At 40.5% G+C, this 23,443-nt stretch overlaps 2 protein-coding genes and 1 long non-coding RNA gene across 6 annotated transcripts in view; 1 reads left to right on the forward strand and 2 right to left on the reverse strand.

The window, feature by feature from the left end:
- mllt3 (MLLT3 super elongation complex subunit) overlaps nucleotides 1-9,657 on the reverse strand; it is a 39,895-nt gene extending 30,238 nt beyond the window's left edge. Inside the window, exon 1 of the mRNA XM_057856271.1 lies at nucleotides 9,490-9,657. Coding sequence (XP_057712254.1) covers nucleotides 9,490-9,501 — 12 coding nt within the window. The 5' untranslated portion in view covers nucleotides 9,502-9,657. The remainder of the gene's footprint in view (nucleotides 1-9,489) is intronic.
- A 278-nt stretch (nucleotides 9,658-9,935) lies between these two features.
- The window catches only part of focad (focadhesin), a 48,988-nt gene continuing 35,480 nt past the window's right edge, over nucleotides 9,936-23,443 (forward strand). For 2 of the 4 annotated variants that reach the window (XM_057855575.1, XM_057855573.1), the window contains exons 1-11: nucleotides 9,936-10,123; nucleotides 16,477-16,535; nucleotides 16,602-16,676; nucleotides 16,795-16,949; nucleotides 17,018-17,116; nucleotides 17,190-17,291; nucleotides 17,359-17,566; nucleotides 17,666-17,875; nucleotides 17,950-18,037; nucleotides 22,349-22,542; nucleotides 22,636-22,893. In XM_057855575.1, coding sequence (XP_057711558.1) covers nucleotides 16,482-16,535; nucleotides 16,602-16,676; nucleotides 16,795-16,949; nucleotides 17,018-17,116; nucleotides 17,190-17,291; nucleotides 17,359-17,566; nucleotides 17,666-17,875; nucleotides 17,950-18,037; nucleotides 22,349-22,542; nucleotides 22,636-22,893 — 1,443 coding nt within the window. In that variant the 5' untranslated portion in view covers nucleotides 9,936-10,123; nucleotides 16,477-16,481. Of the gene's footprint in view, nucleotides 10,124-11,476; nucleotides 11,542-16,476; nucleotides 16,536-16,601; nucleotides 16,677-16,794; nucleotides 16,950-17,017; nucleotides 17,117-17,189; nucleotides 17,292-17,358; nucleotides 17,567-17,665; nucleotides 17,876-17,949; nucleotides 18,038-22,348; nucleotides 22,543-22,635; nucleotides 22,894-23,443 lie in introns of those variants that run through there. The other 2 variants (XM_057855574.1, XM_057855576.1) reach the window with 2 other exon arrangements.
- On the reverse strand, nucleotides 15,597-23,407 carry LOC130928814 (uncharacterized). The gene is made up of 3 exons (XR_009066740.1): nucleotides 23,200-23,407; nucleotides 16,986-17,140; nucleotides 15,597-16,902 (listed from the first exon to the last, which is right to left on the reverse strand). It is a non-coding gene; the product is annotated as an uncharacterized LOC130928814 (long non-coding RNA).

Genomic DNA, 23,443 nt, shown 5'->3' on the forward strand with positions numbered 1-23,443 from the left:
GCTAATAGTATTATCGTCCAAAAGACTAAAAGTAAGATGAAAATTAAAAGGGCTCTAAACGAATTCTCAACACAGCAAAATTTGAGTCGAAGCTTTTTTCCCCCTAATCGAATTACTGGAGTTAATCAATTAATCGTTGCAGCCAGTGTTGTTTTCGTCAACGATGACTATAACGAAAATATTTCATCAATGAACAATTTTGTCATGACGATGACGAGACGATAATGAGCTAAAAACCTGTTTTGGGAGACTACAACATAACGAGAATAATGCCAGTTTTCGTCTGATGAGACAACAACGAAACGAAAATGCACAATAGTTTCCGTCACATGTTCACAAAAAGGGACATTTTATGTGTAGTTGGCTTGCATCGTAGAAGTGTTTGGTTGAGTCACTCATGTAACGTGCTGCTGCTCTCCAGTCTCCAGGCTTGCACACACGGTACGATTTGTTTTCTTATTTTGCCAGAGAGAATATGCAATGTTGCTTTAGGTTTTAAAGGTCTGTGCTGAGTAATCATCACAGACTGAATGTAACTGCTAGCGTTAGCATAACAGAAGCGTTAGCATTAGGCTTATGCTAATAGCAAGTGTCCTCTTTCACTCTTGGACAATTTTTTTTTTCTTAAACATACAATTCGTGGCGTCCAGGTGGGTACAATTAATTGAATATAATGTAGTGTTTTCCTGCCGAGTGTGTATACGTATCACCAAATTGGTGTTGTCCTTGTAGATGCTACAATATGTGCTTGTCTGTCAATGTTGATACAAAATAGCTGGAAACCTTTATTTATTCATTCATTTTTATTGGGAGTAAAATTTAATTTTACAGACGAAACCATTTTAAGTAAATGTCGAACAAAACTAGACTAAATTAGTCTTGGGTTTTCGTCAACAAAAACTACAGTCCCTGACAAAAGTCTAGTCGCTTATCCATTTTGTAGAAACAATTGCTAATAACCTGACTTTTAATTATTCAATTGGTTTCAGAAATGGCTCATATGGATGCTAAGACCCTCCCAAACGATGTTGAATGTACAAAACTATATTTGTTTCACTGAAAAAAAGATTTATCATGTAATGAAGATAAAGATCAAATTTTGGCAAGACAAAAGCTTTTTCGACGACAGAAAGTAGTGTGAAAATTGAACAAAAAATGTACTTCAAACAAAAAAATATGTTACATAACATAGGCGAATTAAGTAGTGGTGCTGTGAGATCCAAATTTAATATTTTGTACGACTTCCATGGGCTTCGGCAAGGATTCATACAATTTATTGATGAAGTCATCAGGAACATCAAGGAAAGCAGTTTTGCAATGCCTCCCAGAGTTCATCAACATTCTTTGATTTCGTCTTCCATGCTTCCTCTTTCATCCCGTTCATGTCTGGTGACTGAAATATAACAAATCTTAGCTGCCTCTTACATTCCAAACTAGGGCTGCAGCTATCGAATATTTTAGTAATCGAGTAATCGACTGAAAATTCTATCGATTAATTGAGTAATCGGATAAAACAAATATATTTTCAGGTGAAGAGCAATTATAGATATACATGAGAAAACAAGACATTTTATCATTTTCAGTCAATCAATGTCTTTATTTTTGATGTATGTTGTTGAAAACAGCCAACAATTGCATCTCAGATGTAACTAGAATGAAAAAAAAATGACTAATTCACTGCTTTCACTCAAAAAACCTTTAGATCTTATTTTTAAAAAGTATATACATATATATTATATATATATATGTCACGTATTAATGTTTCAGCCATGTCTCATCTTCTTGCATGTGTAATATTTCAGCTAGTAATGTTCACGTATTAATGTTCTGCCATTAATGTCTCATCTTCTTGCATGTGTAATATTTCAGCTAGTAATGTTTCATCATATTGCTTCACACTCATACATCACAAAACCCTTAATTATGTCGCTTCATACTCATGCATCACAAAGTCCTTTATTATGGCATAAAGAATAACTGAGAAAACTATAAAAGCCTCGAGCAGACAACATCCAGTGTCAGGTCGTCAGCGAAAAACATAGGTCTGCATGTCAACTTGCCATTATCGCTTGACCTGATAGTTTTCCCTTGCCTGTCAACATCAATAAAATCCTGTGTCTGCGATACGCAACTGGGTCCTCAGTCTCGTACATGACAGTACGACCTGACCAGAATGGAACCAGCGTATCGACCCTCTGTTCTGGAACGTCTTCACCAAACAGAAAAGAAGGTCTCCCGGATGTCTGGTGACCTCGCATCGTTAATCCAGATCGGCCACGAACACCATCAGCAACCCCAGCAACATCAAGAACAACTGATTCAGGTGATCCAAACTCTCACCAAACTTGCAACTCCATCGTCGCCACAATCCAATGGTCTGGTTCCAAAAGCCCCAGTTCCGGTAAACCCAGCCTTGGCTATTGACGCTCCCGAGCCCAATATTGGAAACCCCGGATGCTTTAACGGCGATCCAACTCAGGTACGAGCCTTTCTGACAAGTTGCAAAGTCCAATTTTCCCTGCAACCCCGGACCTTTTCAACCGAAGGGGCTGAGGTTGGATACGTCATCACCACTTGACAGGTCGAGCTCGGCTTTGGGGAACAGCGGAATTTGAGAGACAAACACCAGCTTGTAACAACTTCAATGCCTTTGCCGATGAAATGATCAAAATGTTTGACCCGGGCTTTGCTAACGTTGAGACATCCCGCGCCCTTATGACCATCCGTCAAGGTAGTCGGCCATTGTCGGAGTATTCAATTGAATTCCGAACTCTGGTGAGGCAAAGCGATTGGAACATGGAAGCTGTGGTCGACGCATTCTATCACAGCCTGGCGGACTACATCAAAGATGAGCTCGTCTCCTATGATTTACCCAGAACCCTTGATGAAGCCATTGCCCTTGTCAACCGCATTGACCGTCAGATTCAGACTCGACGGCGAGAGAGGGGAGGTCGGAACGCACCCGCTGCCTCTCAGCCTGTTCCAGTAGCTGCATCCCAGCCTGTTCCAGTTGCTACTCCCAGTCATTTAAACCAGCCTGTGCCCATGGAGATCGGCCGCGTTGCCCTAACTCCTGAAGAGCGCCAGCGACGTTTCTCCTCTAACCTGTGTCTGTACTGCGGAGTGTGAGGGTCATCGAATCGCAACCTGCCCAGCAAAAGCCAGAACTCACCAGAACCTGTGTCTGTCCTGCGGAGGTGAAGGTCATCGAATCGCAGCCTGCCCAGCAAAAGCCAGAGCTCACCAGTCATCGAATCGCAACCTGCCCAGCAAAGGCCAGAGCTCACCGGACGTCGGGGAGATTCGGGTGAGCTCAACGTGTCTTCTGTCTCCCCCCATTCGTAAACCCCTTCTCCAAATTCGCCTCCTGCTGACTGACACCACCCATCACTTGACCGCTCTCATCGACTCTGGAGCGGAGGCCAACATCATGGATGTGGATCTGGCCCAGCAGCTCGGCATTCGGCGTCACCAACTTTCCCCATCCATTCCTGCACGAGCTCTGGATGGACATCTACTCGGCACAGTGACCCACATCTCAGCCCCGGTGACCATGCTTCTGTCCGGAAACCACCACGAGTCCATTCAGTTCCATCTGCTTCCTTCACCAGGTCAGCCTCTCGTCCTTGGGTATCCGTGGCTACGCCAACACAACCCTAACATAGATTGGGAAACTGGAGTGGTACGAGAATGGGGCATTAGATGCCACCAGACCTGCCTGAGGAAGGCGATCATACCCACCAACCCTGTATCTGTCAGTCCTATTAACCCGGAATCCTGCCTAGTTTCCACCACCAACCCTGTATCTGTCAGTCCTATTAACCCGGAAGCCTGCCTAGTTTCCACGCTTACCTGGGACATTGAGGAGCAGGTTAAAGATGCCATCCGGAATCAGCCTGGTCCCAGTGCCTGTCCCACTAATCGACTCTTTGTTCCTGATAATCTGAGGTCCCAGGTGATCCAGTGGGGCCACAACCCCCACCTGTCTTGCCACCCTGGGGTCACACGCACCATCCACCTGCTCTCCCAGCGATTCTGGTGGCCATCGTTGAGAAAAGATGTCCAAGACTTTGTGAAGGCCTGCCCCACCTGTAGCCAGAATGAGATCACCAGTCGTTCCCCAGCCGGCTTGCTCCAACCCCTGCCAGTCCCCAAAAGCCCCTTGGTCCACAATGCGGCACCACCTCCCCCTCCTCGCCTGGTGAAAGGCGGTCCTGTCTACACAGTTCGCCGCCTGCTCAAGTCATGCCATCGGGGCAGGGGTCTCCAATATCTGGTGGACTAGGAAGGATATGGCCCTGAGGAGAGGAGGTGGGTTCCAGCTGGGCGGATTGTAGATCGGACCCTCATATCAGACTTCCACTGCCTCCATCCGGACCAACCGTCCGTCCGACGGGGTCGACCTAGAACGACTTGCTCTCAGCCCATACCTGCATCTGACTCTGACTCTGAACCCGAACCTGTGTCATCGGTAGTTGATTCCTCCACTGGCGAAGAGGAGATTGAGCCAATGCCCTCAGAGGATGAGGCCATGGACTCTGATTAGTAGCCCTCAATGGGCTCAATCCTTGGGACTTCTGGAGCCGTCCCTTGAGAAGGGGGTTCTGTCACGTATTAATGTTTCAGCCATTAATGTCTCATCTTCTTGCATGTGTAATATTTCAGCTAGTAATGTTCACGTATTAATGTTCTGCCATTAATGTCTCATCTTCTTGCATGTGTAATATTTCAGCTAGTAATGTTTCATCATATTGCTTCACACTCATACATCACAAAACCCTTTATTATGTCGCTTCATACTCATGCATCACAAAGTCCTTTATTATGTCATAAAGAATAACTGAGAAAACTATAAAAGCCTCGAGCAGACAACATCCAGTGTCAGGTCGTCAGCGAAAAGCATAGGTCTGCATGTCAACTTTCCATTATCGCTTGACCTGATAGTTTTCCCTTGCCTGTCAACATCAATAAAATCCTGTGTCTGCGATACGCAACTGGGTCCTCCGTCTCGTACATGACAAACACACCTAAAAATGCCTTTACGCTTGATAACACACATCACTTAAAAGTTAGGATTTTTTCCCACGTTTTTCAATTGAATTTCTATTTGTGTCAAGCCATTTTTAAGTTCTAGTTAAGTTTTAAGTTAGTCTAACCTGTAAGTCCTAATAGGATTTTGAGTTTCTGCACTGTTCAAAATAAATGTATGATACAGGCTGTATTGGAGCACATTAGGGACTAGTGCTACTTGGTGTTTTATCCAGCAATGACTACTGAGCTAAAATTGATAGTTAGCATTATTGAGTTTTTATTTGACACCCTCATCACTCCACAACGCTATGTTATGTTAAAGCCTGTATGTAAGACACGTTAGCCACGCATCGAAAGTGGTCTTAATTAATTTAAACCTAGCCCTCCGCAGGGCTAACGTAAGGTGAGCTAGTAGTGACAGTAACGTTAATCTTATATATTAGCGCTTAGCGGTATTTATTAGCGCTTAGCGCTCTACTGCTTTAAGATGGCGGCTGTTTGCTAACGCTGCCCAGACGCGGCCTAGTCTGTCAATGTGCATCTAGTTCAACATACATGTGATCTCTATGAGACTCATTGGACGCTACCTGCAACTAACGTAGCATGTGCGAGCTAGTATTTAGCAACGTCGGCGTCGTTTGTAGCGGTTGTCGGCTGCAGTAAGTTTTTTTTTTTTGCTTCTTCCTCTACGCACGTGACATCAGCGCGTTGTCCCGCATTAAAAGTAGTCCGAGCAAAACGTGATGCTTAGAGCTGTCAAAATAAACGATTACTCGAGGTGAATAAAATTACTCGGATCAGTTTTTAAACTCGAGTTACTCGAGTTGCTCGAGTATTCATTTCAGCTCTATTCCAAACCATAAAAAGGGAGAAATTCTGCAGCAGGATGGTGCTCCATTGCATACTTCAATCTCTACCTTAAAGTTCCTCAAGGCAAAGAAGATCAATATCATCCAGGACATGAACAGGATGAAAGAGGAAGCATGGAAGACGAAACCCAAGAGTGTTGATGAACTATGGGAGGCATGCAAGACTGCTTTCTTTAATGTTCCTGATAACTTCATCAATAAATTGTATGCCCTTCAAGCCCACGGAAGACATAGAAAATATTAAATTTGGATCTCACAGCACCACAACTTAATTCGCTTATGTTTTGTAACATATTTTTGAAGTACATTTTTTGTTGAATTTTCACACTACTTTCTGTAGGAGACAAAACTTTTATCTTGCAAAAATTTGACCTTTACATCTTCATGAAATGATAAATCTTTTTTCAGTGAAACAAATATATTTTGGTACATTCAACATCATTTGGAAGGGTGTTAGCTTTCATATGAGCCATTTCTGAAACCAATTGAATAATTAAAAGTCAGGTTATTAGCAATTGTTTCTACAAAATGGATAAGCGACAAGACTTTTGTCAGGGACTGTATATGCTCGTCTGTCAATGTTCATTTGAAATAGTTGTTTGGAAACCTTTATTTTTGGAGTAATTTTGTAAAATTTTACAGACGAAAACATTTTTGTAAACGTAGCCTAAAACTAGACGAAATTAGAAAAAACTTGACAAAGACACCCAGCTAGCAGACAGACACTGAATAAACGTTGATTTTCCATCGAAATCATCAGTATGGTTGACATGGAAATTTTCGACGTCAAGTGACTTTGAAAAAACGTTGTCCTATGGTATGTCAGGCAATGGTTAGGTTAACATTGTTTTACAGTTGAGGTACTAATGCTGACAAATAGTCGATTTATGATTGACCTGGAAACATGATTGAAAAGTCATTGAATTATGGATGAGTGGGCGTTTTGGTCGAAAACATAACATTGATTCAGTGTTGTTCCAATATTATTAAACATCGAAATTAGGGCTGCAGCTATCGATTATTTTAAAAGTCGATTAATCGATGAACTAGTTAGTTCGAATAATCGAGTAATCGGATAAGGAACATAAAAAAATACCTGACCTGAGCCTCAAATGTTATAAAAAAATTAATGAGGATATATGTACAAAATAAGAACAATTGGCTAACTTACATCGCAAAAGTCTGCTAGCTTAAATGCTAAAAAATGTCATTTTTCTTTTTTTATAATGCTCTTAAAAATAGTTCAAACACATATTCCCACAAGAAACAGCTAACTATACCTATAAACTAAATATCAAATGCATTAAAAAAAACATTACCTCAAACAAAAACAATGTCGGTCTTAACAGGGAGCAGCTGGATTCAGCCATGTGAAATGAGGCAGACTAAAGTGCAGTTTATCCACTCAAATCAATAAAACTAAATGCAAACACTTTCAAAACAAACCATTACAACGCCACATTAAATAAACGAATACTCAAAGCAGCAAAATTTTATTCGAATATTTTTTTCTAATCGAATACTCGGGTTAATCGAGTAATCGTTGCAGTACTAATTGCGTTTGTCCACAAGCACAGACAAACTCAACAAAAAATGAACGCTCCTTTGGGCTGCTTTAAAACCACAGAATGGGCTGCTTTAAAACCACAGAAATAAAATAAAAATGAAAATTGTGGAGAAGGGGGTAAACCTCGCTTCACTACATTTCTCACAGTTTAATTAACGTTAACAGTAGAAAACACATACAGGAGGATATTTCTATTAAAGCAGCTTCCTAGTCGAGTTCAGGAAATTCACACAGATTGCTATGCTAACTGATGCAGGTTTGACTTTCAGTAGCAAAATTAGTGGTGTGTTCCCCACCTCCACAACATTGACGTCTTTTTACATGACTTACAGTGGCTGCGGCTGGTTTTTATTAGCAAATTTAAATTGTAATATTTGAACATAACTCAAATTATATTGACATACACAATAAATACAAACTTGTTAATAATCTCTTAACTATCCAGGAATGCAAAAAATAAACATTTGTCTTAAGACCACTCAACATTGTCTGTTCAAATAAAGAAGTTAAATATAACTGAAAAAACTCTTAGTCAGGGAATAACAAAAATGAATAAAAATGGATTCTTCCTTCAGGTAAAACGGTATTGCGTTTGTCCACAAGCACAGATAAACTCAACAAAAAAATGAAAGCTCCTTTGGGCTGCTTTAAAACCACATAAATAAAAAATGAAAACTGTGGTGAACCGAGGTTTACTACATTTTTCACAGTTTAATTAACGTTAACAGTAGAAAACACATACAGGAGGATATTTCTATTAAAGCAGCTTCCTAGTCGAGTTCGGGAAATTCACACAGATTAATGTTATGCTAACTGATGCAGGTTTGACTTTCAGCGGCAAAATTAGTGGTGTGTTCCCCACCTCCACAACATTGACGTCTTTTTACATTACTTACAGTGGCTGCTGCTGGCAGGGGGAAAAAATGTATATTCCTCGTCCTCAAAGGGAGCGGAGGCATGTTGTATTTGTGTCGGGGCTGTGATTGCGCGTGTGTGTGTTTAAAAGTGTGGGGAGGGGTTGAAGTCATCAGCAAATTAAACGTGCATTTGAGGGAAAAAATGGACAAGCACGATGTAAATCAACATAATGAAAGTAATTCACTTAATAATGGTAGGGTCAATTCTATCCTTACAACACATGGGAAGACAATCTAAATGACCCATACAACTGAATTCAAATAACGTTGCTTAAAGGTTTGTGGGGACAATTTGAGCGTCCTGAAAAGTTGGTAGTGTCATGTCCCTATCGTCCCTATGCAAACCTACACCCTTGACTGTGGGTGCAAAAGTGACGTTGATTCAACGATATACTTACGATCGACAGCGGAATGTTGATCCAACATCTTTTCAACGTCGGTCGGTTATCTGGGCACATTTTCAGATGACTAATCTGGCCTAAGTATTATCGTCCAAAAGACAAACTATGGCGAAAATTAAAAGGGCTCTAAACGAATTCTCAAAGTAGCAAAATTTGAGTCGAAGCTTTTTTTCCTAATCGAATTACTCGAGTTAATCAATTAATCGTTGCAGTACTACTTTATTGTATTGGGCATAGTATTTATTGGGACTGGGCAGGTGTACTTATTGATGACCCTGCTAAACAAATTAATATTTTTTTAAAAAGCATATCTCAACCAGAAAGACCAGTACCAAAAAAACAAATCCAGCAAAAGTAGGGGAACTCGTATTTGACGAAAACTTGTAGTGCACAGTGAAAAACAAGGAAAGTGAACAAAATTTTAGGGGGGGGAAAATGGAACAAGGAGTGTTCTTCTAAACTTCAAAACGGACCATGATTCTTTTGGGACATTAATGCAATTTATTAAATCCTAACTATTTCGGAGTAACATACTTTGAGGCATTTAGAAAGAAAAACACAAAAAAAAAAGATAGCGGCTAAAGCTAGCGTGCTGGTCAAATCCTTTCGGAGTGAAAAGCAGCGACTCCTCGGGTGTGACACAAGCAAACATTGGCTTGATGAAGGCGGGCGAACCGGCACCGAGCCCCCGAATGGGTACTCACCGAGTTGGCCATTCCTAAGGCCCCGCGTTAACGCTCGTTCATGGAGACGGAGTTGAGAGTGGAGGTAAGTCCAGTTTGCGTGCGATGGCAGACATGATCTCCACTCAATGCGCTCCAAGCCACATTCAAGACTTTCCAAGACTCGCCGGCGGTCAAGCGCGCAGGTATACAAAAAACACGTCCGCTTCGGACTTTCAAAATAAAGCTATCTCGCGAGCTATTCACTCGCTCGTTTCTTTCATATTTGAAAAAATACAGTTGAAAACACTTTTCTTCCAACATCAACATTATTACTCTGTGTTTTATTCAATAACATTAACCTTAACAACGCATTACTTTCATTTTTTTATTCAATAACACATTCGTCTACCTTTATCGCATAACTCAATTCCTCTACTTTGACGAATAAATGCGCATGCGCAAATTAATGTTCACGCTGCCTTCAAGTCACCCTGGGATTACGCAGATACTCTTTTAAATATCTTTTAAAATCAATAATGTTTGAGTTATTATTAGGCACGAAACCGTAATCTGATACTATGTTAGTATCCATAACTATAATATTAGCATCATGCACGTGTGAATATATTTTTGTCTTTCGGTGCTTGCCGTACTCCTGCCGTCTCTGAATAAGGTAAAAGTTTATGAATCTGTTAACATATCAATTTGTATTGTATTTAAATGGAAATTCTAATATGGCGAAACATGCCATTTTATTTTGCTTGTTGCAGATAGCGATCATAATGCACGATTTGCGCGTTTAAGAACACGTTGGAAGATGTGTAGCTATGTTAGCCTCACTATCAGTCATTAGGCTACTAAAAATGATCGTCATATTATATACTCGATTTTATCTGAATAATTATAATCAATTGAATTGATTTGTTATATACTGTAAACGGAAGTGGCAGCCACTTCATTGAAAAATGTGCTCATTTAAAAAAAAAAACATTTGTCAGTTTTTAATCTGCACGAATGACCACCGGAAACTGTCTTTGTTGGAACATACTTTTTGGTTCGAATGTTTTACTATTTTAGTTAGCTAAATATATATGTTAATCTGTCAAGTTTTTTTTCTCATTGGGTGCCAAATACGGCGATAGACATCGAAGTTGTTTTAATTGGTAGGGTGGAAGCCCCTTCCGGTCCAAATGGATTGGACGTCTATTAATGTCAATGGCAGCCAGTAGTAGTCCATGAAATGATATTAAACCCATAAGCGGAGTTTAAGGGGGTTGCCAAATAGTGTCATTGCATGTAATTGACTTTCCTATATATATATATATTTATAAGTTGTAAAGCAAGAAAACAAACCACAAAAATGAATGAAATGAACAAAAAAAAGATAATTTTATAATGGGTAAAAATTATTTTTTGAACAGATCACGCGACTAGCACCTTAGACAGTCATTTGCTTTGCATATTATTAAAATAAAAAATAGGGGAGGGCATTTTTATTTCTCAAATGATTTTTTTCTTTGATTGAAAATATTTTTTTTTTATGATTGAAGCAACTTTTGGGGGATTGAATGATTTAGACACAAAATAATATGGCCCCCAAACACGAAAAGGATTGCTAAAATCAAAGAAAACTGTTCAAATGCAAATGTTTGAGTCTCAAATATTTTTTCGCATCCAAAAACTTTTTTTCTGATTGAAATGTTGCTTTTTTTGATTGAAGTGATTTTTCTTTAGATTTTTTTTTTTTGTATGAAGCAACTTATTTTTTGATTGAATAATAAAGACGAATATGTCCTAGCCAAAATGTGGCCCAAACACAAAACATTACGTCAAAAAAGTTGCTTCAATTTAAAAAAAAAAAAAAAAAAAAAATTTAAGCAAAAAAAAAATTCTAATAAAATTTTCAAATGCATTTTTTTGAATTTCAATTTCATTTTTGCATTCACACTTTTTTATTGAAGTGGCTTTTTTTAATTGAAAATATATATTTTGATTGTAGCAACTTTTTTTTTTTTTTTTTTTTGAGCGGATAACGAAGACACAAATCTACTTCCATATGGCTCCGCCCATGGGATGCATTTTTTGACTGAGGTAACTACATTGGCACGACACCAGCGGGCGTACCATATTCAAAGGATGACAATTTTGGCGAAAAGTATTGCCTAAGCACTGGTAGGGCTGTATGGGTGTATATTTTTTGTGAAGCAAATGTTTTGATCGAATCATAAAGACAAAAATGTCCTAGCCAAAATGTGGCCCAAACACATATCAACAAGTTGCTTCAAACAAAAACAAAAAAACGACTCAAAAAAAAAAAAAAAAAAAAAATTCAAAGAAAAATAGCTTTCACGTGCATTTTTGGGAGTTTTAAATTTATTTTTGCATTCAAACTTTTTTTTTTTAATTTAAATTTTTTTTTGATTGAAGCGACTTTTTTTATTGAAAATATATATTTTGATTGAAGCAACATTTTTTTGGTTGAATAATAAAGACACAAATCTACTTCCATATAACTCCGCCCAGGGGATACAATTTTTGACTGCGGTAACTACATTGGCAGAACATCAGCGGGCGTTCCATATTCAAAGGATGACGATTTTGGCGAAAAGTATTGCCTAAGCACTGGTAGGGGTGTATGTGTACACAAAAATCCCGGTTCGGTACGTACCTCGGTTTTGAGGTCACAGTTCGGTTCACTGTCGGTACAGTAAGAAAACAAAATGCAAAATATAAATGTGCTAGTTGTTTATTACACACCTTTGTGCTTTCAACAATCGGAACATTAGCCTATACAAAGCTAGACTTCTGCTCAAAAAGTAGCCAGTATTTTAAAGATAATCCAACAACAATTTCTTTCAGACCCCGCGTATTGGTCAGCTTTCTTTCTGCAAGAAAGAAGAAAAAAGAAGTCCTGTGCTAAAGAGAAAAGCAATCCCAACGACAAAGATTTTAACATGTATTTTACAAATGAAATGCCTCAACTAATCTTTTTCTTTCTTTCTTATGAACGGTTTTCAAAAGCTTTATTGGTGGATTTTCTCAAGTTAAAGCGCCACACAGAAATTAATAAATTTAATTGTGTTAGCAGGATCTGTGCATTATTCTTATTATTTAATTACAGGTGTTTTAGCTCATTTCAATTTATTTTATTTAAATGGACTATTATTTTATTATGTATTAATATTTTACAAATGTGATGTAGTATTCATTTATAGTGTATATTTTATGTTGTATAACTTTGGTTCCTACGTGAATTTTGTTGTGGTAGGAGGGTTTTGTATTGAACACGGGGCCGTGTTTGGTTATTATTATAGCAGAGAAGACCGCAGTAAATCAACTAAGACAAGTCAACTGTGCCCCGATCTACCACTCAAGAGATCTGATGCACTCAAAAAGTGTGTTACGATTAGGGTTGTTCCGATCATGTTTTTTTGCTCCCGATCCGATCCATTTCGTTTTAGTTTTAGTATCTGCCGATCCCGATATTTCCCGATCTGATTGCTTTTTTTTGCTCCCGATTCAATTCCAATCATTCCCGATAATTTTTCCCGATCATATACATTTTGGCAATCCATTAAGAAAAAAATGAATAAAACTCGGACGGATATATACATTCAACATACAGTACATAAGTACTGTATTTGTTTATTATGACAGTAAATCCTCAAGATGGCATTTACATGAATAACATTCTTTCTGTGAGAGGGATACACGGATAGAAAGACTTGTGACTTTGTATATTGTGACTAAATATTGCCATCTAGTGTATTTGTTCAGCTTTCAGTAAATGATACTGCTGCCATTCAACCCAAATGCATGATGGGAAGTGGAACCACGACTGTGCGTAGTGCTACCAATTGATATATCTTCTCTGCGTTGGGAGATAACATAAGGTGTTAAGAAAAAGATCAATTGCTACCTTTCTTCCCCACATTGCTTTCCATGATATTTCTAGTCGTAGGGAGAGGGATTGTAAGGCATTAGCCTATTAAAAAAAGGCTCCAAAAGCTGACAAAATTCACTCTGCTCATTTTATGCTGCCTTTTATCTCTCTAAATGGGTAAAACGGCGCCATTACGGATTGAGCGCAACAATGCGTGAGTGGGTCGTGCAACGCATGCATTAATTGAGTTAAATATTTAACGTGAAATTTTTTTTTAAAATTAATTAACACCGTTATCGGGATAAATTTGACAACCCAACCTTAAGCCTAAACTAAAGACTCTGGATGAGTGTAACATATTATGTCTGTAACGTTAAATACGAATAGAAAATGATTTAATTAAAAAATATGTAAATATTAAAAAAAGGCATGGCCGATATTTTTTTGCCGATTCCGATACTTTGAAAATGACGTGCTCGGACCCGATCGATCGGCATCAACATCTCTAGTTACGATTGCATATTAGTTTGAAAATCGACCAGATCCACCGTATTTTTACACGAATGACTTCCGGTCTACCCGATCCTAGCTACCGGTAGTTGTATTGACGCAGAAGGGTTGCTTCTCGCGTCAAATAATAAAGTCTGCCGTTCTCTTTGCGTCATGTTGAGCCGCTTCTGGGACGCATCTAACACGCGGCCGCACTGCGACTGGTGTGCATTGGCTGATTGACTTTAACGCCCGCGTTTCACTGCGTTCTCGCGCCGGCCACGTTGTCGCGCCGTTGACGTTTCTGGGTTATACTGTCCTACCTTGTTGGTCCTCATTATAGTAGAGAAGACGGAGTAAATATAATCTACACAAAGAAACTGTAACCCGATCGACTCACAGCCTCGAAACGTAAGGGTTACATTACGTCTGAAACTCGTTCGGTACGCCTCCGTTCCGAACTGAGCACCACATACCGAAACGGTTCAATACAAATACATGTACCGTTACACCCTTACTAAGCAGCCTGATTTAGAATTCCCCTCAAGAAAGATGGGAAACAAAAAAAAAAAGATTTTCAACTTTCTCAATTTTTTTGCTGACACTGCGTTTCGGGGTCATCAACATGTTGTGCCCCCCCCCCCCCCAAAAAAGTCAAACTCCGCCTATGATTAAACCCACTTTTTTATGTTTCCCCAAATTTTGAGTGTTGTCAATTGTAATATGTCAAAGTTACTGCTAACTTTTTAAATAAACTTTGGTTCGATTATAGCTAAAGATGCCGATCGATCGGGTCCGATCACATCATTTTCAAAGTATCAGAATCGGCAAAAAAGTATCAGACATGCCTTTTTTTAATATATACATATTTTTTAATTAAATCGTTTTCTAATTAAATTTAACGTTACAGACAAAATGTCTTACACTCATCCAGAGTCTTTAGTTTTGGCTTAAAGTAAATTTATCGCGTTAACGGCGGTAATTAAATTTTTTTAAATTAATCACTATTTAACGCAATTAACACATGCGCTGCACGACCCACTCACGCATTGTCGTGTTCAATCTATAATGGCGCCATTTTACCTATATATATAGCTAAAAGGCAGCGTAAAACTAGTAGAGAGAATTTTGGCAGCCTTTGGAGCCTTTTTTTTAATTGGCTAAAGCCTTAAAATCCCTCTCTCAACATTTAGAAATATCGTGGGAAGCAATGTGGGGAAGAAAGGTAGTAGTTGATTTTTGTCATAACACTATGTTATTTCCCAACGCAGAGAAGATATATCAATTGGTGGCACTACGCACAGTCATGGTTGCACTTCCCATCATGCATTTGGGCAGAACAGTTAAATGGCTACAGTATCATTTACTGAAAGCTCAACAAATACACTAGATGGCAATATTTAGTCACAATATACAAAGTCACATTTATCCTTTAAGAATTACAAGTCTTTCTATCCGTGGATTCCTCTCACAGAAAGAATGTTAATAACGTAAATGCCATCTTGAGGATTTATTGTCACAATAAACAAATACAGTACTTATGTACTGTATGTTGAATGTATATATTCGTAAGTTTTATTCATTTTTTTCTTAATGCATTGCCAAAATGTATATGATCGGGAAAAATTATCGGGGATGTTTGGAATTGAATCGGGAGCACCAAAAAAAGCAATCGGATCAGGAAATATCGGGATCGGCAGATACTCAAACTAAAACGATCGGGATCGGATCGGGAGCAAAAAAACATGATCGGAACAACCCTAATTATAACCGTCAATGGCAGCTAACTCGCAAAATGAATAAAACTGCGTTCAAGGAGCCTGAATTGTCAAATATTTAGTGTTTTAGCTTGAAAAACACTTATGGTGGTGGCCCGTTGCATCACCTGAAAGGGTGCTGAGCAAAGCCTGGTTTTGGTCCTTTCTAAAGCTCTGTTGGCTCAACAAGTACTGCAGCATTGTCCTCCCTTCTGTGGCTACTGCAGACCTTTGCAGTTGCAGGTCCATATTGTTCAGCAGTATGGGAAAAATGCACTGGAACAAACGCTTGGAGGTTTTACTGACCAAAATTGAAGATTTAAACCAGCAGGGACGCAAGAAGGATCATTTGTAAGCTGCTTCGTTCTCGGCGGAATGTTCTTTCGGAGCAGGTGCAGCAGACTTACCTGCTCATATCGCTTGGCAAAAAGCTTGGCGGTGAGCTGACGCGATGCTGCTGTTGCTGGACCGTCGAGCAAACTGGCTTATCACATAGATAACAGTTGAAGGGGTGGGTTGGGTTGTGTGGGTCCTGGGTGGGTGCTGGGCTCAGGCCTTTTGCCTGTTTCTAGTAAGGTTAAACCCTTATATCATCTTACATGTGCATGGAGCAACCGAATTTTAATTAGACGGAGACCTTTTTAGATTGCTTGTGTCATTTTGAAATATGTTACAGTTTCAAGCTGATAACCTGACTACACTGTGCAGGGATCAACTTTCAAAGGCCCTAAAGTTGTACACCATCCTCACAATCGTTTTGTGAGGCAACAGGTGGCTGCATCACTTGCATTTCACAGGCGGACACCTGATACTGGTGTTTTAAATGGGAGGGCGGGACCAAAACCCATGTGACCATGCTGCAAGATAATTTTATGATAGATTGTACTGCTTTCGTAGGCACGATGGAAGCCTTAAAGATCCGGCTTGACTTCCCTAATCCAATTGTACAAGCCCAGGTAAAATGAAAAACATTTATGGTGAAGGTAAAATTCGGTATTCTGCTAAAATGATTCTGACCACAGGCACTGAGAAGGCTTGTCGCTGCTGTGCTTAAAGAGAAAGACCAGAATGGAAAAATCAGCCAGTCTTCCACAAAGGTGAAAATTTCTTCGAGTTGTGTAGCGATAGCGTAGGTTCAACTCTGAACAGACGTAGAAAATGGACAGATCTGTGGATTTTTTTGAACGCGAGAAGTTGTTGTGGTGTTTCCGTCAGGGTTCAGCCCTGGAGACTTTGTGGGAGCAGTGCTGCAACGATTGCGATCCGGTACGCTCGACCTGCTGCGACAGCATTGTGTTGCTGGTGGATCAAGGCCACGCCGAACTGCAAGACATCCTCAATAGCGTCCTCAACCTGCTGCCTTCTGCGCGGTACGGAAACTCAGTTACAACTCACGGGCTCCTTACCTTGTGCTGGTTATCACTCGAGTCGTCCTCAGGGACATCCAGGGGCTGGTTAAACTCCTGGGGAAGCTGCTTCAGATGCAGGCGGATCGCCGGAACCCGGACACATGCTTCACCTGTCCTTACGGAATCAGGTCCGTCGATTCGCAACCAATTGCCTATAGATGCCACAAGAAAAGCACTTTAATTCAAATTCTGTTTCCTTAGGAGTGGTCCGCACCCCTACATAACAGCCCTAGAGAACCGTCCAGACTGCTGGACTGCCATCCTCTCAGCGATCGATGACTTTGTTAGGCAGGCAATTGAAAGGCAAGTACCAAACCCTTGTCTGAAATCGCAAGAAGTCATAGCTATGATGTTGTCTATGATGAATCAGAAATGAACCCGCCTACATCGCTATGCTGGTCCCATTCCTTTGCTACCTGTACTGCGACCCCGAGAGGCGCTCCGAGCACGGGCTTCTCCGACAGGGTCTCCTCCAGGCGCTTCTACCTGCAGATCCGTGGAAGCAGGAGCAGGATGGAAGCTTGTCAGCATCAGATACTCTGATCCAATGCCTCTGTCAACTGGTGCCAGGCATGCCGGTAAATAATTAGAATCATGCTAAAATCTGTATATCCATCTCCGAATTGGTCATGGTTTGAGCTTACCTAGCCGAACCCTTAAAATATTTCTAACGGCAGATGGACAGAGTGGAGGATGCATTGGAGCTACACTGGTTCATCCGGGCGCTGCTTCCGCATCTGGCTGAGAAAAGCCAAGAACCCTTCAAAAGTGAGAAAGTTCGTCTCTTGGTCCAGTTGCTCTGCGCCTGTCAGCGCTGCCTCGGCTTTAGCGGAGACTGTCGACCTCTCGTCGGCTTGATGGGGCAACTCATACCGACGTGCCGACAGGTCAGCTAGCATGACCTGTAGTTGTAATCGCTATTTGTGTGCTACTACTGCTGATACTGTATGTTTGTTTGTAGGAGGTGCCCTTGGATGAGCTGTTGATAGGTGTCGCCTTGCTTCTGTTTGAGGCCCCCGCAGCACAGCAGAGTAGCTTGCTGAGTCTAGGTAAGAAAAAAACTCAACTATACGTACAGTGGGGCAAACAAGTATTTAGTCAATTCAGTTCTCCCACTAGAAAATATTAGCGAGGCCTGTAATTGTCAACATGGGTGAACCTCAACCATGAGAGACAGAATTTGGAAAAAAAATCCAGAAAATCACATTCTTTGATTTTTAAATAATTTATTTGCAAATCATGGTGAAAAATAAATATTTGGTCAATACCAAAAGTTCATCGCAATACTTTATGTACCCTTTGTTGCCAATAACTGAGGCCAAACGTTTTCTGTAACTCTTAAAAAGCTTTTCACACACTGTTTCTGGTATTTTGGCCCATTCCTCCTTGCAGAACTCCTCGAGAGCAGTGATGTTTTGGGCCTGTCATTGGGCAACACGGACTTTCAACTCCCGCCACAGATTCTCTATGGGGTTGAGATCTGGAGACTGGCTAGGCCACTCCAGGACCTTGAAATGCTTCTTACGAAGCCACATTGTCAGGCTGAAAGACCCAGCCACGTCTCATCTTCAATGCCCTTGCTGATGGAAGGAGATTTTCACTCAAAATCTTTCGATACATGGCCCCATTCATTCTTTCCTTTATCCAGATCAGTCGTCTTGGTCCCTTTGCAGAAAAACAGCCCCAAAGCGTGAGGTTTCCACTAAGCTTGAGAACGATAAACCGATACGACCGAATATCCGGTTTTACAGGTGAGAGATACAGCTGTATCGATAGTAAAGTTACCATTCGACAGTAATTAGCCATTAAATATTCAATGAACCGATAGTAGAGATAGAATTAGGCTATCGCGAGCACAAGAATCGGCTTCTAATGCCTAGTTCAATGCATTGCTTAATGGGATGATAATTTAGCTTTTACTTCACATGCTGCGCTTGTGTAATTCACCACACAGCGCACTTAGATTGAGACCGCGCGCATGATATAATATGGACAAGCACAACTCACGGTCGGGGTTGCCTCAACCAGTGGCGCCCCCAGGGGGTGGCCAGGGGTGGCCACGGCCACCCTATAAATTGGTTGGCCACCCCACTGGCCACCCCGCTTGCCAGTATATCGTTAGATTGTTGTAGCATCAGTTATGCATTTCATCCCAAATGAATGCATTTATTTTGTTTTGTTAAATGTAGGGCTGTCAAATTTATCGCGTTAGGGGCGGTAGTTAATTTTTTTTTTTTGGATTAATCATGTGAAAATATCGCAATTAACGCATTCGCAGTACGACTCATTCACGCATTGCCGCAAACAGCCTACAATGGCGCCGTTTTACTTCTATACAGAAATAAGAGGCAGTGTCAAGTGAGTGGAGTAGATACAAGCATTCATTTGGGCCGTGCTTTTAATTGGCAAAAGCTTTTTCATCTCTCCCACAGCACCTATAAATACTGTGGGAAGCGACGTGGGGAAAAATGATAGGAGTTGATCTTTTTCTTAACACCCTGAAGTGTACCCAACTCAGAGAAGATTTAGCATTTGCAGCCACCACACACAGTCATGGTTGCACCACTTCCCATTATGCATATGGGCAGAACAGTTAGGTCGCTACAGTATCATTTACTGAAAGTTCAACAAATACATTAGATGGCAATATTTAGTCACTATATACAAACTCACATTTATCCTTTAAGAATTACAAGTCTTTCTATCAGTGGATCCCTTTCACAGAAAGAATGTTAATAAAGTTAATGCCATTTTGTGGATTTATTGTTACAATAAACAAATACAGTACTTATGTACAGGATGTTGAATGTATATATCAGTCTTGTGTCTTATCTTTCCATTCCAACAATAATTTACAGAAAAATATGGCATATTTTAGAGATGGTTTGAATTGCGATTAATTACGATTAATTAATTTTTAAAGATGTGATTAACTCGATTAAAAATTTTAATCATTTGACAGCCCTAGTTAAATGTACACCTTATGCCTAATATATACTTAACACAATAAAACAGAATTGTTGTGGAACTCAAAATGTTGACTGGACAGTAATGGACTAGGCACATTAAATCATTAGTAACATCAAATATTACACTATACACCAAAGTATATCAGTAGCCGTGTCCTTAAGTCTTTCTTAAGTTTTCCCCTGACCTTTTTACTGCGACAATGTAATGAAAACCTGAAATTATTGCTTTTAGTTTTGGCCACCCCAAGATTTTAAGTGGCCCCATCTGGCCACCCCTATGAAAAATTTCTGGAGGCGCCACTGGCCTCAACTTCCCATGCATTTCGGCAGAACCGCTACTAGTCGCCATCATTACCCGATCGTCACGGGCGTGTCATAACAACGCGAGAGCTAACAAAACCACTGTAAAGCACGCTCCGTAGTGTTTTCTTCACAGCCCAAAACGAAACTAGTAGTGGCAACGAAGCAACATGCTAAAACAATGGACAGTTTGAGCAACGACGCCAGCGACGTGCAGCGATTGATTTTCAACGCACCCAGGAAAAACAAAAGTCGGACTTTGAAGTGAGGAAGGCAGCCAGATCTGTTCGCATGGGACAGAGCTAGTGTGAAGTGTGGAGCGGTACAGAGATCGTGAGTTTCTAACCCTGAAAAATAACCTACTACAATGGTGGAAAGGGCAGCACGACCCTCTGGAGATTTTTTTTCCACGAAACGCAGTCTTCTTAAACATTAACATGTGGATTAGTTGATCTTCCCCAAGAAAAAATCTGCCCTTCAAAAAAGATATGGACAGTGATGAGGAATAAAAAAAATTTGGAAGCGCAGGCATAAGTGAAAGACTCTGCTGTGTATAAGGTTAAAGTAATGATTATTGACCTGTCTGTCTAAAATGCCATGTTTTTATTCCCCCAATTATACCAGTGGTAAAGCATAATTTATTATTTATTTATGATAACATTGCAGGTTTAATTCTTTTTTTCTAGAGCTGCTGCATATAAATAATATTTTTTGTTTGTAAGATGTTTACGTTGAAAGTTTGCACTTAAATTACTTACCTCTTGTGTTCGAAACACCAGGAAATTCAGTAATTGAATTATTGCACTTTATTGTTGTCTGTCACTGGAGTTTTATTTTATTATCAATCCCATCCAACAAAATGCCGGTCATATAGTAAGCCTTAATTTTTTTTTTTCATAAAAAAAATAAAACATAACATTTGTATGAAATTTTAATTTTGCTATTAGAAAGTCTTTTTTAAATGTTTAAAATACTGTACGAATGCACACAACAAATGTTTACTATCGTATCGTTTTCACTCTGTATCGAACCGTATCGTTCTTGAACTGTGTCGAATCGTATCGAATCGGTCGGCCTTGAAAATGTATCGTGTTTGATTCGAATCGTAACCTGTGTATCTAGATACATATCGAATCGGCTTCATGCCAGAGATTCCCAACCCTAGTTTCCACCCCCATGCTTCACAGTGGGTATGGTGTTCTTTGGATGCAATTCAGTATTGTTTCTACCAAAAAGTTCTATTTTGGTTTCATCAGACCATAACACATTCTTCCAGTCCTCTTCTGGATCATTCAAATGCTCTCTAGCAAACCGCAGATGGGCCTGGACGTGTACTTTCTTCAGCAGGGGGACACGTCTGGCATTGCAGGATTTAAGTCCCTGGCGGCGCATTGTGTTACTGATAGTAGCCTTTGTTACCGTGGTCCCAGCTCTCTGTAGGTCATTCACTAGGTCCCCCCGTGTGGTTCTGGGATTTTTGCTCACCGTTCTTGTTATGATTTTGACGCCACTGGGTGAGATCTTGCATGAAGCCCCACAACGAGGGAGATTATCAGTGGTCTTGTATGTCTTCCATTTTCTAATAATTGCTCCCACAGTTGATTTCTTTACACCAAGCGTTTTACCTATTGCAGATTCAGTCTTCCCAGCCTGGTGCAGGTCTAAGATTTTGTCTCTGGTGCCCTTCGACAGCTCTTTGGTCTTGGCCATAGTGGAGTTTGGAGTGTGGACAGGTGTCTTTTATACCGATAATGAGTTAAAACAGGTGCCATTAATACAGGTAACGAGTGGAGCCTCGTTAGAGGAGGTTAGACCTCTTTGACAGCCAGAAATCTTGCTTGTTTGTAGATGAACAAATACTTATTTCCCACTCTAATTTGGAAATAAATTCTTTAAAAATCAAACAATGTGATTTTCTGTTTTTTTTCCCACATTCTCTCATAGTTGAGTTTAACCCATGTTTACAATTACAGGCCTCTCTAATCTTTTCAAGTAGGAGAACTTTCATAATTGGTGGTTGACTAAATACTTATTTGCCCCACTGCAAACAATGGTAGTTTTTCACATTTCCTTCCTTGGTCCACTTTCTAGTCTTAACTTTACAGCCAGAACACACCGAACTGTCCCAGTGGTTGAGTCCGGTGCTGATTCTTCCTGTGTTGCAACTCATGTCCTGTTCGGATCTTACCGAGCCGCTGGCAGAACGCCGCACACACAACCTCAACCAGAAGCTAGCACAGAGCGTGCTTCGTAGCGTTAGCAGGCCGACCGCTGGACTCGGACAGGTATAGCTGAGTTTGCTGTCAGAAAGGGACCTCATGGAGTAGTGGAAAACTTCTGAAATTCTGACATAAAGGATCACCTCTCCTTGTTCTCAGGCCAAGCTCCCGGAGGCACTTCTTTTCACTCCCTTTTTCAGCGAACTGAGGGTAGCTGTGTCCATTCTCCATCAAGCGGCGGATCCGTCGGCAGCCGTCGACTGGCTTCTCTCGCTTACCTCGGCTCTGTCGTCAAATCAGCGTCTGCCCAACTCCCTGGTCCTCGTCGTCAGCCACCTCCTCCTCACGGGCCAGGACGACGTCTGCCGCTTGGCTTTGGATGCCGTACGGGCTGTCGCGGCCGCCGACCCCCATCAGGTAAGTGACGGCAAGCTTACCTCGAGTCCGATTTCAATAGTATAATTTTTTCAGTTCCTGGACTATTGAATAAATGCCAATCAGTGTGACATTCCACTTGCTACTTGAGTAACATTTATGCAGTGTTGTTAATAACGGCGTTACAATATAACGGCGTTACTAACGGCGTTATTTTTTTCAGTAGTGGGTAATCTAATTAATTACTCTTCTCATCTTGGCAACGCCGTTACCGTTACTGAGGACGGAAAGGCATGCGTTACTATGCGTTACTATATTGGTCGAAAAGTCTGAGGGAGACGGACTCACCGAGACGACAGAGCAGGAGTATGGAGGAGGCAAGAAAGTTGTGACGCCGAGCAAACGCGATGCTAGGTAGCTCCAATAATACATGTTGTAGCCGATAGCTAGTACAAACTACGCGCGCATGTTATGGTAGATATGGTAGACATGATAGATATCACATGTACTGTACATAGATATAACTAGATGCAAAATGACAGACATGGCACTAAATGAGTTAGTAGACAGCAGCCATCTTAAAGCAGTACTT

This window comes from Corythoichthys intestinalis, chromosome 13, assembly GCF_030265065.1.
Source record: "Corythoichthys intestinalis isolate RoL2023-P3 chromosome 13, ASM3026506v1, whole genome shotgun sequence".
NCBI lineage: Eukaryota > Metazoa > Chordata > Actinopteri > Syngnathiformes > Syngnathidae > Corythoichthys > Corythoichthys intestinalis.